Genomic DNA, 15,876 nt, shown 5'->3' on the forward strand with positions numbered 1-15,876 from the left:
ATTCAGAATGCTGGGAATGGAAGTAAACTGTCACATCTCCAGGTTTCTTATAATCATTCTAGAAATTTGGGTTACAGTTCAGTTGAGCTGTGGATCTGCGAATCATTTCTGCTAGTTGTATCTTGTTCCATTTTGAACCAGTGATCGTGTTGAGAAAATGAGAATGGATTCCAGCCTAGCATAGCAGGCAGCTTCTTGCTCTAGTAAATTGATTTACCATGTTGAATATATGTGGAAGTTCATGGTATTGTCAGTACCAGTGAGCTCTGTTTTCTTCTCTGAGCTTTGCAATCTGGCAATGGCCGATGTTTCAGAGACTTTGAAATTCCCGATTTTTCAGTAGGAACTTTGACTAATGGAACTGAAAGTTCAGAATGTGGAAATCATCAGGGCCACGATGCTAATGCCATCAAGTATTTATACGTCAAAGAACTTGCAGGGAGCAGAACTTGCAGGAACTCAATAAATGAAACCCTCATATATATATAAGTACTGAAGTATATGAGGAGCTTGCCATGAAGTCTCTCGTTCTAACATTTTTTATTTCCTTTTCCTACTCTCCTGTCTGTTCCCCCTTTTCTGCAATTTTATATTCCAGCAACTTTATCTGTGCACGTGGATGCTGCAGAGTCAGACCTACCAGCAACACCACCATCCCTGAGGTCCCAGAACCCTGAGTGGACAGGGAAAATACCAGCAGCTGAGAAAGCCACAATTGCTGCCTCCGCTAACTTTTTTAAAATGCCGCCAGAGAAGAGCCCTGGATACAGCCAAAAGGAAGCATTGCAGCTGTAAAAGCGTGCTGGATTTTGGACGTGTCTGACTCTCCACCAAACACCTTGTTTGGCAGTAGAGATATCCTCAGTATTGGTGCGTGATGTGCGCCATTATCCAGGCAGAATCTGTGTTTAAAAACAGGTAACGAGCGTTGGGACTGCAGTGACTGTTTAAAATGTTCCTGCTATTGCTGTATTTATTATGCGTTCATCTCCTTACCTGATGCCAACTCATTCATATGGATTGTGTACAGAATCTTTTGGGTTTCAGATCTTGGATCTTTGTGCACTCGGTGCTTGTTTGCTGCATTTGGCATTTTCTGGGTGAAAGTTCCCACTGCTACTGAAGGAGGCAGATGTCATCCCCTGATTTCTTCCAGGCCAGGAGGATTTCTTGGCTGGGTAATGAGAGTGATAACAAGTTGAAATACGTAAGCAGAATTCTGTGTTTGCGGAATGTTTCAGGCTGTGTGTATGAACTTGAACCATGTTCCTTCTAATGAAACGAGTACAGTGCATGTCAATTCAGAAATTGCCATTGGCCCACTGGCAGCGTGGTCCCTTTGACCTTTTCCTTCTCTCTTTCTGAATGTCTTCTGTCTTGCTTGTGTATTGCATGTTCTTTCCTAAATTTCCTGGACAAGGATTTGGGAGAACCAGTTGGACATAAATGTGCAAACTGATGTCATGGAAAGGAACTTGGACCTCCAACACACTTGACGTATGTTAGAGGATAAACCAAACTTCTGTTTCTTAGTGTTTAACTTCAAAAGTGATTGTCAGCATTTCCCAGCACGTTTTCAACTGAAGTTAACAGATAGCTGAATGAAAAAACAAAGAATCACTTCTATTCAGAGCACTTTTGGCCTTGTTCAGACCACAGCTGTCTCATGTTCTCGCTCCCTTCAGAAAGTATTGTCTGCTCTATCTGTTGGAAGTGTCTCCACCTGCTGATGATTGTACTTTACTCTGCAGCATACACAGAAGAGATTCTGTTCTCTACATAAGGCTTGCACTTCATACTCAGTTACCTTTTATGTTGCAGTATATATGGGTAGTGATTTCTCCCTACTTTTTTTGTATTCCGTATCATATTACACTTCAATTATTCCATTTGCAGCATATTTTGGAGTTCATTTTTAAAATATATACCTGTATAGGATGTATCAAGGGACCGGTGACCTCACGGGTTCTCAAGTCTTTTAACAATAGGATATATTTGTATGCATACCGTTGTTTTTACTTTCCTCACTGGGTGGAGCTTTCAGACAGGACTGTTAAAGCTTCTAAAATTCATTTTGAATGTGGAAGTTCACCTGGAACTGTTTTTACTGTTTTTGCAGTGGTTTTAATTATTTTGCCGTGTTTACCTCTGTTTTATAAATGAGTAGCTGAGGGACAGATTTGATAGCAAGGCTATATGGTGGTATTTTATATTTAATTATGTATTAAAATGTTAAATGGTCATAACGTATACAAAACAAAAATGGAATGGCTCAGTCTAAATACAGATTGACAAATACAGTTATATTACAGACATCCTGCCTATCTCTGATCCCCTAATACCTGCTTATTCCTGGGGAGAGATCCAAATTGGATTTATGTTTCGCAGCCCAAGCAAACTGTCAGATCTGTCCATGCAAATCCCTCTCAAAACGTTTTTTTTTGTTGTTGTTAGCGGTACATTTTAGAACTATATAAATCAAGAAAAGCCCTTTTATCTTGCTAAAGGAGTACAGGGGTCAGTTCAGATTATGAGACAGGCTGTGGGGGTTTTGTGGAGAGAGGAGTATTCCTGTTTTAAAGTTACTGGATTGTCTTATTTTGTACTTCAAGCGCTTGGTTCAGTGGTGCTTGGGGGTTAGTGGGAGAGGTCTATAGTCTGGAACTGAAAAGTAGTGTCTTGTCTGCCTAGGACTTGTGAGCATGTTCAAGGCAAGGGTGAGCACCTTCTTATGACAGTGTGCAGATAAATTTTAGTTTTGGGAACCTCGTAACCTAACCTGCAGCCAGTTTCAGTGACAAGGAGTCTCCCTAAAAGAGCATTTGTGCAATTCAGACGCTTTTATCTCAAGAAGGATCTTCTAAAACTTCACTTGATTTGAGTCTGTTCAACAGATGCACTTCTGTTTCAATTTAGTTGAAATTTTAATTGGTGGCCTTTTGTGCTCCCCCTTTTTAAAACAATTCTGATATTGTATGATATATTCTGAGGATTGTTTGGAGTAGTTCTGCTTTTTCTGTAATCTAAAGACAATTTTAAAACTTTTATGAAAGTTGTTGTGAGGTTTTAGGGAATTAATGGCCTTTCTCTCACTCTTGGGAGAGACACCAGACTTGACATGATTTTTCTCTGGGGGCGCTGCAAGATAAATTATCAGATTTTCCTATTGAGGTCAGTAGTGCTGTTCATCTTGTTAAGCCCTTGCTTAGACTGTAAGCTCCCTAGGAGGTCTTACTTGCCTTTAAAGTTTGAATGTACCTGTGGCACTACTGAAGAGCAACCGTAGCAGGCCTTGTCTTGATAAATAGTGTTTCCTGCCACTGCAACTTCCTGAAAGTGAGGGGAGACTCAAATTCCTGCAGCTGCCCTCTCTTCAGTATTTCTGTGTTAGACTCCATTTGTAGGTCAATCAGGCTCTTGATCAAATTTGATTCTCCTGACTGGCAGACAACCTAAATGAATCACATGTCATGTTCCATCTTATTACTCCAGGGTTTATCTAAATTCATCGTCATACTTCAGTAGCTTGATTCAGATTTCAATATTTGCAGCATTCTTTGATGAATGAAGTAGTTGTGTTGTTTTGCAATACTCACTTGTATTCCATTTCTTGTCCACCAGGACTCCCCACTTATTTCCAGATCTGTCTTCCTCTCTAGTTGATGTTCAGCCAGTGTCTTATATAGGGCTAGTCTGTCCCAGATGCAAGAATCTCTAGCTGCCTTTGGGTGAGATTCAGGAGGTTTTTGTCTGCTTACTCGTTCAGTCTGTCAAGGTCCCTCTGGGTGGTACCTCTTGCATGTCAGCAACTCTCTCCAGTATGTCTGTTCTTCTGTTATTGTTGAGAGTTTGTTCTGTCTCTTTCTCCGCATCACTCATGAAAACACAGAATAGCATCAATCCCAGTATTGTCTTCTGAGGCACACTTTTCATACCTTGCTACCAGGTAGATTTCAAACCATTGGTCATTCCTTGAGCTTGACAGGTCAACCAGTTTCTCACCAACCTCACTGGGCTGCACGCAGAGCTCCCCAGTACAGCTTATAATGATGCTGTGAGAAACTGCATCAAGAGGTTTGCTGAAATCAAAGTAAGCAGCATTCACTGCCCTCCACTGGCATTTCATTCTAGAAGGCAGTCAAATTCGTACCTCATAAATCTGACTGCCTCTCCTAGCCACCTTCTTGTCCTTTGAAGCTTGGAAATGGCTTGCAGAACTTGCTCAATAAACCTAGGAGGGGCAGAGGTAAGGCTGACTAGCCTATCAATCCCATTTCCTCCTCGTTGCATTTCTATAAAGCGGCATAATGTATTCTCCTTCCTGCGTCTGTTATTGGGAACGTCATGCAATTGCTACAGGTTTGCAAAGTGATAAAGACCAGCTCATAATGACATTCTTACGCAAAGAGGGCTTTATTTATGTACAAGAACGTTTATATGTAGTGGAAGAGAAAGCCAGAGCTGGGAGGAGAACATTCGGTAGTTATTCTTTGCACATTTCTTGTAGCCCAGTGAGCTTTTGTGAGGCTTACGTTCCAGTTTGGTAGATACGGGGGGGGGGGGGGGGCGCAAATTAAAGAATGAATTTATGATTTTAAGGTAAGGTACAGTGAAGAGTGAAGGAGGCAGGAAAACAGTAGTTGGAGAGAAACTCCTAGGAGGCTGGGACTCGTGCTACTGAATGATAAATTAGCTTCATGATTGTACTATGCAGAGGTGTGTCTTGCTAGCGTTCCTGAATAATGATATTGAGGTGCTTAGTGCTGCCCTTCAAACTGTAGAAGCTCGCTCTGTTACTTGGTGGATGTTGCAGTCAGCTGCTCAGTGGGCAGAGAATGAGAAGGAAATTGGTGAAGAACAGTCGTTGAGAATCTTCTTTATTGTAATTGCCTTCTGTACTGAAGAAAGAAGATGCCATGATGTATGTGACTGGAAATTGAGAAGGAATTATGTCAAGCAGATAAGGACTTTGCTTTGATGTCTTCAGGAACAGTTTCTTAGCCAGAGAGCATCTCAGTGAAGCAAAAGTAAACCCGATACGTGTCATTTGTTCAAAAAATGTGATTTAACAGCCCTGGATAGGAGACCATCAAGGGAGAATGAATTTCTGTTATCACTTTGGTACTGTCTTGTTGTGTCTTTGTCTCCTGCGTTCTAATCCTGTTCGTGTTTGCATTGAGGCATTCTGGTTTTGTACTACAAAATACAGGAAAAATATGATGCTGCTGCTTAGGGCAAAAAACATAAGGGACTACTTGCTATAAAGAAAGCAAAATTATCAGAGGCCATTAATATTTACCCAGTACAAGAATAGAATTCAGCACAGAGAGAGAACAGAGAATCTTAACTACACCAAAGCATCTTGTTCTTTAAGGAAGTGAACTGTGTCACAGGCATATGAGACTGAACCGTCACTGGACACCCATGCATGTCTAGCCTGCAGTCAGGTGACATACCAACTTGTGGAGACAAAATGTGCTTCCCAGCTTTGATGAGGGTGGAATTCCATCTCAAGTGCAGACGTGGCTGTTAGTGTGATTTCAGTGTGTTGATATTCAGCTGGAATACCTGGAAAGGAGACTTCTTGTACCAACTCAGAGAACTGGTAAAATTGGAAGATAGACTGATACATTCTGTTATATCAAAGAAAGATGCAAAATATATATACCTGCAAACAATAATCACAAAAAAGTATTGCTTACCCCTGCACGTGTGATCCGGTACATTCAGTGTCTTTAAAGCAGAGCTGCCAGTGTTGTGAGTGTGATCATATTATGACCATGAGGTTTTGCAGAGCTGTTCTAATTTAATTGTAATCTCTGAAGAAATTGGGATGAAGAGAGAAGCAGCACTAGGTCAGGTCAGAGGTCTGCCTCGCTTGGTATTCTGTTCCTCACAGTGCCAAATTTGTATGCATACAGGTTACTTAAAAACAAATGAGTTGTATGGTGATATGTCCCTTTTACATTCTGTTAGCCCCAGTGTCTGGTCTCAAAAAATATAAAGGTTTTTCAAGACTGAAGAAAACTTCTGTGAACCTTTTAGCTATAGTACTTTTCCTGCAACTGAGTTTAATTATAATTTTGGAGGGACGTGTAATCTGACTTCAGAAACTTCAAGGATTAGATCATTTTCCTTGGTAGTCATTTTTCTTATTAATTGTCCCCTCAGTTAGGAAATTGCATCTTCTCTTGGAATAGTGCTTTTCTCTAAGTATCAACAGCCTGACACTTTTTCTTGTTATGCTTTTTTCAGCAAGGTTGAAGACTCCTATTCTTCCTTTACAACTAGCTTCTTTGTTGTGTACAACTATCTGTTGACAGTCAGCAAGTGCTGATTAATCCATTAACCCATGTAATTCTCACAGTATAAAACTTGTCATTCAGCCTGTTAGTTCCTTTCCTCCATGAACATCTCCAGTATTCCACATTAATCTGCCTTGTGTTCTAGTGTATTCTTTACAGAAGTAGGAAATCTTGCTTCCCTGTTGCTATTCATGCTTCATATATTTGTATAGCCAAATATCATAGTCCTTGCTGCCCAAACAGTGCCATAACTGCAATAAAATATTCAGTCAGCTGACCCTGAATCTGAAGTTTTGCTTTTCAACACATGGGCTCCTATAAAGTAAGAATAATACCCATTTTTTTCAATTCCAAAATGCACTGTGTTTCCTTTAGCTGTATTACTGTGCAGTGTTGGATAAAAAGTTCTTGTAATTCAGAATACTTCAAAGCTTAGTCTGTTTGGTTTCCTTCTGTGATGGCTGGTAACTTTATCATACTAAAAGACCAAGATGGAAGGGTTCTTCTCATGGAGGAGCCGTGCCTCACTTATCTGAGAGAAGACGGTGCTTCTGCAAGAAACAATTTTCTGGAAATATATTCTATAATGGTAGGGAGCAGTGACCTTGTAGAGAGAGTGCAACTTTAAAATACTTCACACTATCACTTTTCCAAAATAAACGTAATGTTCCAATGATAGCACAGTGCCGCATTTGAGTTGTTGCTTACATGTTTAAGGTCCTTTCCAACCCACACTGTTCTATGATTATATGATTCACATCCCAAGTCTTGGGGACGTAATGTTAATGTCTCATGCTAGCATTTTTTTGTTGTTGGCCAGAATTCTATGTGAGAGTGCAGTGACTTGAGGAGTGCAGGCTCTGGCCTGACCTGAGAGCCCCCACACACTGGTGAAGCCTTTGAATTTTCTTTCAAGTCTGGCAACATCAGACAGTTTGCCATAGCACCATCACTTTCATTGTGGCTTCCTTCTGTCCCAGACTTACTCAGAGGTTCACAAACAGCTGTACTCTAAAGAGCCACATAGTATATGTCAAAACTGTTTTATGCGGTCACAACATTTAACTGTTTAATAAGTATTGGATTCTGCATTCTTAGGAGTCTGTTTTGGGGGAAATGTAAATAAGATTGTTTGTATTCTTTTGTCTTTAAGATGTATTATCTGAAAAAGGGACTTGCAGAATCTCTGTTCTGATTATAGAAACTGGAAATAAATCAATATATGAAAGATTTGTTGTATCTGATACAAAGTGAGCTGAGAGGTGGAAAAAGGTTCAGTGATATCCAAGTAGATTTACAGAATTGGCATGGTTCATAATCTTTTTGCTTCCTCATCTGTTTCCTTAAATACCTTGAATACAAACAGCAACCTGAGAGTCTGTAGGAATTGCATTTTTTTCCTTTGAATTGCAAGCTTGGGTGAAGATTTGAGGTAACTCATCATGTCCATTCTTTGCTCAGTAATTTTTGTTTGTTTCCTAATGAGCCATGATGTCATGTCTAGGCAATGGTGATGCTCCCTGTTTGGAGCTTGAAATGATTCCAGAGTTTCTTAAGTATCCTTTCACTTCCAAGTCACCACTTTGGATTTGCCAAGTCCCAAAAAAAGATTTCATTTAAATGAGTGGTCAGTCTCAACTGATATTTTAATGGATATATATTCATTTTGCCAAAAGTAGCATCCTTTTAAGACTGATTTACATCATTGTATTTTCCAGTAATAGCAGCAGCTTCAAAGATCAAATTAGCAGTGGACGTTGAATTTTCTCATGCATGCATTTGTGTCCCTAAATTGATAGCTTGCATGCTTGTGCAATGAATGAAACAGAGCTCCTTCTACATTAACTGTTCCCAGGAACCCAAGCTGATGGTACATTTTTAAAACAATGGTCAAGATCCGTTGGAAGCCACTTCCAATTCTTAATCTTACATGTGGGTTGTTTGTTGTTTATTTGATTTGTTTTCCAGTTTGTAAAGCTGGTGATTTTCCTCTCTCGCCTTCAAGCTGCACCTGTGAGAACTGAGAAGTGTTTCTGGTGAAATGTGCTGATTTTTGCTGGGAGGAAGGAGAAAAGAGCTCTTAAGAATAGAATTTCTTAGGAGAAGCACCCCAGTTCAGCAAACATGATCAGCTGTGGGTAATAATCAAAATGTAGTCAGATATTCACAGTTAGTTAAGAGCAGCTTCAGTCTTCCACCTATCTGCATTTGTTTCTTAGTAATAAATATTTCATTTGATAATTGGGGCATTTCTTAACTCTTTTTTTTTTTTTTTGTTTAAGCTGACTTTTTGTTTTTTGTTTTTTTCTTTTGTCACTCCCTTGGTTTTGCAGGCATGGGGCAATAACTTCTTATTTGAAGGGTTGCTGGTAACTTCAGTAGCAGGGCTGGCTGTTGGGTCCTATCGAAGTGGTGGCTTTATTCTACTACTGGTATTTTTCAGATCATGCTTGTTTCATACTTTTGCACCTCAGAGAATTTACACTTCATGAAAATACACAGGAATACAAGTAGACTAACTATGTACTTATGGAGATTTCTCACCTATATAAATGATATTTCAAATTTGGGAGTGCAAGATTTGTTCTCTACTAAAGTCAAGCAGTTTTCCAGTAAAGGTGGATACTTGGTAGTTGCTTTTTATTGAAGAGAAATAGAATTTCAGACTGCTAAATGACATTCATTTCATTCAATCCAGGTGAGGGAACAACAGGGAGATATCTGAGGATGAGAACAAGAGGAGAGCTTATGCACATTTTAGACAGGGGGTCTGCCCTTAGGAAGACAAAAACACATGGAATGTATAAAACACCCTTAAAATAGCATCATATTTGAAGAGCTGGAGACCTTCATAAAAGGTTCACCAACATTGCCTTAGGAGTTTTCTTCATCATGCTTCACTCTATGCTTTGCAAACATGTGGACTTCACTCAGTCTCCCCCTGTCCCTGGGGACACCTGTATTCCTGTTTTCAGAAAGCCAAAGATGAAGATTCTCTTAATGCTGAATGCTGTGTGGAGAATGAAAGAAATTCTGTGGTTCCTTTCTTGACTATCCGGTGTCTCCACAAAAGAGCCTAAGAAAGTGAGCTTCCAGAGGGGCTTTTGTGCACCTTTTCTACTTTTCTACTTCTTTTGGATATTGTGGACACAACAGGGAGTAGGAATGTGGAGTAGTGGAGCAGATTTCCAGGATCCATGGGACTGCCCCTGCTCTGCACTCAGCCAGCACAGGGGCTGCCATGGAGCTACCCTGGAACCGGTGGCCGTTCTCCTTACCACATCAGTAGGAGTGCTGCATGACTCCAGACATCAACTTCCTGGGTTTCCATTTGTTTAGATATTTAAGCAAGTGTATTCTTTAACAAGGGAAAGAAGAAAAGAAAAATGATTCATGCTTGCACATGTTGGCAAACCAGGTTATAATTCAGGTGGACTTTGTTGCTCTAATTAGTACAGCCAGCCCTTCTGCATGCACAGTACAGTGTAGTCAAGCAGTAGCAAAAGTTGGGGTTCTTCCCTTTCACATTGGGTTCCTGCCTCGATCAGTGTGGGAGAGCTTAGGTTCACTCAGCGTACAGCTGCATGGGTTTGTTTTTACTTCATTTAGACACTTCAGGCTGTATTCATTGCACAGCATCCAGACTGTACTCTGAAGAGGGAAGAAGTAATTTCCTTGTTAGTGTCTTCAGGGTGCCTCCTGCTATGGTAATATAAAATGTTAATGGATTTATTTATGCACTAGAAATTTGGATATTATTGTCACCCTTATTTTACAGAAGAGTTTCAGTCGTCGAGATCTAAACAATAATTAGGAATTGTCTCTGAATTTGGGAGGCCCAGGATGTGCTACCAATGAACTGGTAGATTTTGGAAATTCCAATAATTTTTTCTAACTTTTGTGACAGCTGTGAGTGCCCAGAGATTCTGCAAATTCAGTCACAACATACCGGTGAGGTGAGGAGCCCTGTGCTCATTGCTGGAGTCTCTCTGTTTTTTGTTTCATACTTTTGCACCTCAGAGAATATACACCTCATGAAAATGTACAGGAATACAAGTGCACCATAGAGATGGCATCATAGAGATCAGGCATCATAGAGATGGCAACAGGCAAGCATATCTTCAAGGCTGTTGGTCTCTTGCATTCATCACAATAGCTTTGTTTTGACAGTCTCCTGCTTTGGTTTTTCTGCCTTTAGCAGTAAACGAGTAAGATCCCATCTCATCCAGTTCTTGACCTTCCTCTCCCCAGAGGTTTGTGTTTGGTGCTCTGTGAAGCTGGATTCTGATTAAAAATAAACTGTTTGATCATTTGAATTAACATTGTAATGTTATGCACAAAAGGATGAATTAGGATAACAGTTCGTTTCTTCAATTTTGAATATTTCTATATGTATCCAGATACACATGTGTATGTATGTATATATACAACTATAAAATTTATTTTTACACTAGGGGTTGTTGGTATGTATTCCCTTTGTGTTGGGATTTCTTCACAGGATATTTTAGCTTCCAAAAATATGCTTTCTCTCTGGGTCCTGGACTTCAAAGGAGTTGAAAAAGGAAGAGCAGACCAAATGCATAGTATGGCAGAAGATCTGCTGTGAAGTAGCTAATCTGCTACAACTTGAGAAAGAACAATAGGTAGGTGAAAACTTGGTCTTGAGCAGTTACACTTCATATATTTTTACCTGAACACCACAGGCCAATATGACTGTTAGCTAATGTCTTGCATGGACATTTCAAGTGTTACTCTCTGATTCTCTTCCCTAAATTCCAAAGCAATGACTATACAGTGCAGAAAACCAACTGTTATTTAAGGAGTTGCCTGTCAGTGCCCAGGTCAGTAGAAAGTGACATCTCAGAAGTTTTGTTGTGTGTTTTTGCCCTAAGGTCATCTTTGGAACCAGAGTGAATAATCTGAACTGTATCGGAAGGAGAAAGGCATTAAGAACTGTTGATTTTTGCCTGTCCTGTATTTTGTTCTGTTTTCTCCTTTGAATCTCAGGTTTAAATCTTGTTAAGAAATTAGCACTTTTCCTTCTTCTTTTTCTTAAAACTTAAACCAAAAAAATCTCCACCTTTCTCCAATGTTTATTAGAATTCTTGTGTCAGATCTGGTTAACAGGCTCTATTTGCAGCTGAATTCCCAATTTCTGATGTAAACAGATGCAATGGACCTGAAACACAGAAATCAGAATGTTTGAATTTCCACAAAAAACATCTTGAGATGGGGCAGGTAGCTGCACTTGTATCCGTATCATTGCTATAAAGCATTGTGGACCACGTTATCCCTTGCTTACACACTGCACCTATACGCCTGTGCTAAATGGGCTCTTCCTGAACAAAAGTGCATATTTTGTGCTACAGAAGCATTTAAGGTGGCACATGATAGGATGTTGTACAACCTATTCCTTCTCTTCTAAAGCAATAATTGTGGCTACCATGTGGCTCAGACACAACTCTGCTGACACCTGGAAATTGTTTTTGGGTAAGCTACAACCTACTTGTGTATACACATTTAAATGCAACTGTGGCATTTGCTCATGGGAAAGTATCAAATGCTTATCAGAAAAAGCTGGGAACTGGAAGCAGCAGACCTAGTATATTCAGAACGTGAGTATTCCCTGTCATTCTGCAAGTACTTTGAGTTTTGGGGTGCAGATGAGTACAACTTCTACTGCTTGTCACTGAGCAACTGCTGGTAAATGAAAATTGGAATACAGTGTTCCCTGGAGAGTTTGTCTGTCATGGAGCTCAAGAGGTTAATGTGTAGTTATGTGGTGATACTATAATTTTATATGCATCTGCATATACTGGTAATAGATATTAAACCAGGCATTTAGATCCTTATTATGGGTCAGTACTTGATGTCATAATAAAAAAGTCACATCAGAAAAGTATGGGATAAAAATCTGATTATGCCCCTTTTGGAGTGTAAATGGCTTTAAAATTCAAATTGTCACCTGATGGGAGGATCAGGAAAGAGTCAGAACAAGGGCAAAGGGGTTTGGCTGTGAGGTGCAAGGGGCAGAGTAGGGAGGAAAAGACAGGCTGGACAAGGCCTTTGCTTATGCAGTTTATATCCACGTGAATACTATATCTCATTACTTAGCTCTTTGTGTCATCTCATTAAACATAAACCTGAGTGAAAGGTGGACTTTGCAATGTAGTATGAAGGTCGGTAGATCACAGTTCTTCTGTCTTTATCCCTAGAGTGCAAATCTGGTCGATGTTGGTGAGGCTAAAATCTCATGGTTAAAGCAGTGTTCTTGTTTGAAAAAACAACAAACATCAGAACTAAGAGTTCCCAAAGCCAGGCAAAAGCTAGAACTCTCTGGAAGCTGTCCTCAGTAACTGCAACACCTGCCTCAAAAGGGGAAGGATGGGTACTGAGGGGGACTGAGAGATGGAATAGGGTGGTGTAGGTTAAGATCCGCTTGAGGAGTGCAGAGGAGACTACAGCAGCATGCAGTGTAGACTGCATACGCAGCTAGACAGATTGGGTCAGGAAGCTCAGCTGCAGGGCACTCAGAGGGCTTCCGACACCTGGAATGTTTGTGCTGGAGCTGAAACCCTGCAGCAGGTAGAAACTTGGAAGGGTGTTGACTTTCCATTTTGTTGCTATTTTCTTATCCAAATACATCTTGCAAAGTCTTCACAGCTGACTGTATAATTAGGGACATTATATTTTTTGGAAATGTGAAGTGTAGTGCCATGAAGTGAAATGAAAGATCATCACAGCTGAAAGAGGAAACCTTCTTCCACCATTCCCACCCTGTCTTCCCAGGCCTGGTTGTAACATCCTGCTGTCTCCCTGGCACTCCTTGGGGTCACCCCTCTGAGTAGCAGTAGCCTCTTAACAGGAGGAAAACAACAAGCAACAACAAAACCTCAAACACAAAAGCCTTGCTTTCTGCTGGTGTGATCAGTTGATTGGCTCAGCTGGTGTGCATGAGGAGTGCCAGAGGCAGAGCAGGCCTGAGGGCTGGGGGAGGGGCTGCCTGGCCACGAGGAAGGCTCCCTCAGCAGGCAGCTCCACTTCGTTTTGGCTCAGTTACTTGCAGGCTTGTGGCTGCTACCCCACTTTCTCAAGGGGTTCAGCAACTTGCTGAACAGTCCAAGGCTGCGAGAAGCGCTTCGCCGGGCTTGTAAGTCACACCAGCAGCTGTGTGCTCCTCATCTCCCAGGTGCTCCTGATGGGGTTTTACACCATCTCTAGCTCAGGTAAGAAGGGACATTTCCTGTGAGATAACTGCATGTGTTTCCTAAAAAGGGACTGCGGCTGGATAGAGCTGGTCTGCTTTAGCGAACCCCAAGTGTCTTTCTGGTGGATCTCTTAGGGGATGATTTGTCTGTTCAGAGTAATGGGTGATGGGCAAAGTGAAAGAAATGTACATGATGAGAACCAGCCTTTCTGGTGAGTGAGAATGTTGCCTGAAGAAGTCAGTGAGTCCTCAGCACAGGAGAAACACGGGCCTGTTGGAACTTGTCCAGAAGGGGGCCACAAAAATGATCCAAAGGATGGAACGCCTCTCCTGTGAGGACTGGCTGAGAGAGCTGGGGCTGTTCAGCATGGGGAGGGGAAGGCTCTGGGGAGACCTGGGAGCAGCCTTTCAATATCTAAAGGTGGGCAATAAGAAAGAAGGGGACAGACTGTTTACCAAGGTCTGTGGAGACAGGACAAGAGGAAGTGGTTTTAAATTAGAACGGGAGATTTAGGTTGGGTGTAAGGAAGAAGTTCTTTCAATAAAAGTAGTGAAGGCCTGGAACAGGTTGCCCAAAGATGTGGTGGATGTCCCGTCCCTGAAGACAGTCAAGGCCATACTGGACCAGGCTCTGAGCAACCTGATAGAACTGTAGACGTCCCTGTTCATTGCAGGGAAGGTGGACCAGGTGGCCTGTAAGGGCCCCTTCCAGCTCAAGTGATTCTATGAAGCCTTTTGTCCTTTGTAGTAGCTTTCTCTAGAGTTACTGGGATGTTGAGGCCCCTTGCCAGCATGATCCACAGTATTTTGGGATGGGATTTAAGGCAAGAAACAAGATATTTCCAGAAGTTAGAACTTTGCAAAGGTTGCAGAGCAAATCCACAGCAAGCCCAAAGGGCTTTTGAACCTGCTTCTCTAAGGCCCTTGTATTTGTATGACAGAATGCTCCAAGAGGCTGTCTGTTTGGTGCATAAGATGGATACCAAGCAGGCCTGGGGCAGGCAGTCAGCCCCTGAGTGAGGTCCATTCAGTTATTAGCGGATCCTGGTTTGTGAATGGCTGCGTCTCTTGGCTTGGATGGCTTTTGGCTGCTGAAAAAACAGGATTGGAGAACTCCATCCCCCTATTTGCAATCAGTGTTCATTATTAAATGCTGACAGTGTGTTCTCTCATGTATCTGGATTTTGTTTATGCATTGGTTGTTGCTATAAGCTTCTGTGCTGTAATGTCTTGCATTAGCTGCTGTTGAAAGAAGTCCAAGTAACAGTGTGCTTTGAGAAGGATGGGGGTGACTTGGCACAGACTGCAGGAGCAATTCTGAGGGAAGGATGAAAATGGGTTTTGTTAAGTGGGAGCCTGGCAAGGAGTAGATGTCAATGCCTCTATGTGCATCTCTGTGCTCAAGTGTGATGCCAAATTTTTTGAGGGGGATGAGGAGCTAGATAGAAGGTGTAATTGAAGGCAGGGGGATGAGCTAGCCATGGAAATGGTGTTGACAGAGGGTGCTTTTAGCAGACATGGTATGTTTGGGTGAACAGGTGGTTTGAGGTAGTAAGTGTGGCACCTAGGCCAGGAGACTGCAATTGCTGGAGATGACCAGAAGGGTAGAGGGGCATGCAGAAATGATAAGAGAATGTGGGCTGTATATATAGGAGGAAGAGGAGGAAATTAAAGCAGAGAGAAGAAGGGAAATAGTGAATATAAGCTGAATCCATAGCCGGCTTGAAGAGCATTGTAGGTGTAACAGACAAGAAAATGGGCTCTGTTCCTACCATGGGGGAGAGGAGACTGATTCCTTGTGCAGGGTTCACAGAGCACCTAGAGGGTCTAAGGTGCAACATCTGGGTTAAATACTATGGCATGTGCTGCGGCTTCCTGCCCTGCTTTGCAATGCTGAGCTGTGTGTGGAATGCCACACATCCTTAGTTGGCCCTTTTGGAGATTGGAGGTCTCCCGTGCACCTGTAAGAGAGAATTCAAAGAGAACTCAATCAAGAGAAAATGTGCATGGATTTGTATAGTTTGATTATGAGGAGCCAGCATCTTGAGAGCTCTATGTCATCACAGCCCATCTGCTCAGAATGGTTGCAAGGGAGTATGTTAAGATAATAAATTATGAAAAGGGGAGCTATTTTTTTTTTCTTTTTCTAAGGCCACCTCTGCCACTTCTCCTCCTCTCCTCTCTTCAGTAAGGAAGTGGAACATTAGCTGGTAATAATCAACATAGCTTCCTAGAGAGCTACTAGAGCAAAAGATTTGGCATGTTTCTTCATGCAGTGGGAACGGACAAAGAAGGATGTCATGAGGATGGCTTGTCTCTCTGGAATGCGCTCACTAACTGCTAACATGTGGCCTGACTGGTCGC

The 15,876-nt window shown here is 41.6% G+C and overlaps 1 protein-coding gene across 4 annotated transcripts in view; it reads left to right on the top strand.

The window, feature by feature from the left end:
- The window catches only part of GPATCH2L (G-patch domain containing 2 like), a 187,271-nt gene that overhangs the window by 31,945 nt on the left and 139,450 nt on the right, over positions 1-15,876 (top strand). The window contains exon 10 of one of the 4 annotated variants that reach the window (XM_042865040.1): positions 599-7,533. The exons of 2 other annotated variants lie outside the window; for them this stretch is intronic. In XM_042865040.1, the coding sequence (XP_042720974.1) occupies positions 599-795 (197 nt within the window). In that variant the 3' untranslated portion in view covers positions 796-7,533. Of the gene's footprint in view, positions 1-598; positions 7,534-15,876 lie in introns of those variants that run through there. One more of the 4 variants, XM_042865212.1, reaches the window with a different exon arrangement.

This window comes from Lagopus leucura, unplaced genomic scaffold (genome assembly GCF_019238085.1).
Source record: "Lagopus leucura isolate 7727_CA_CO unplaced genomic scaffold, USGS_WTPT01 Super-Scaffold_1, whole genome shotgun sequence".
NCBI classification, from domain to species: domain Eukaryota; kingdom Metazoa; phylum Chordata; class Aves; order Galliformes; family Phasianidae; genus Lagopus; species Lagopus leucura.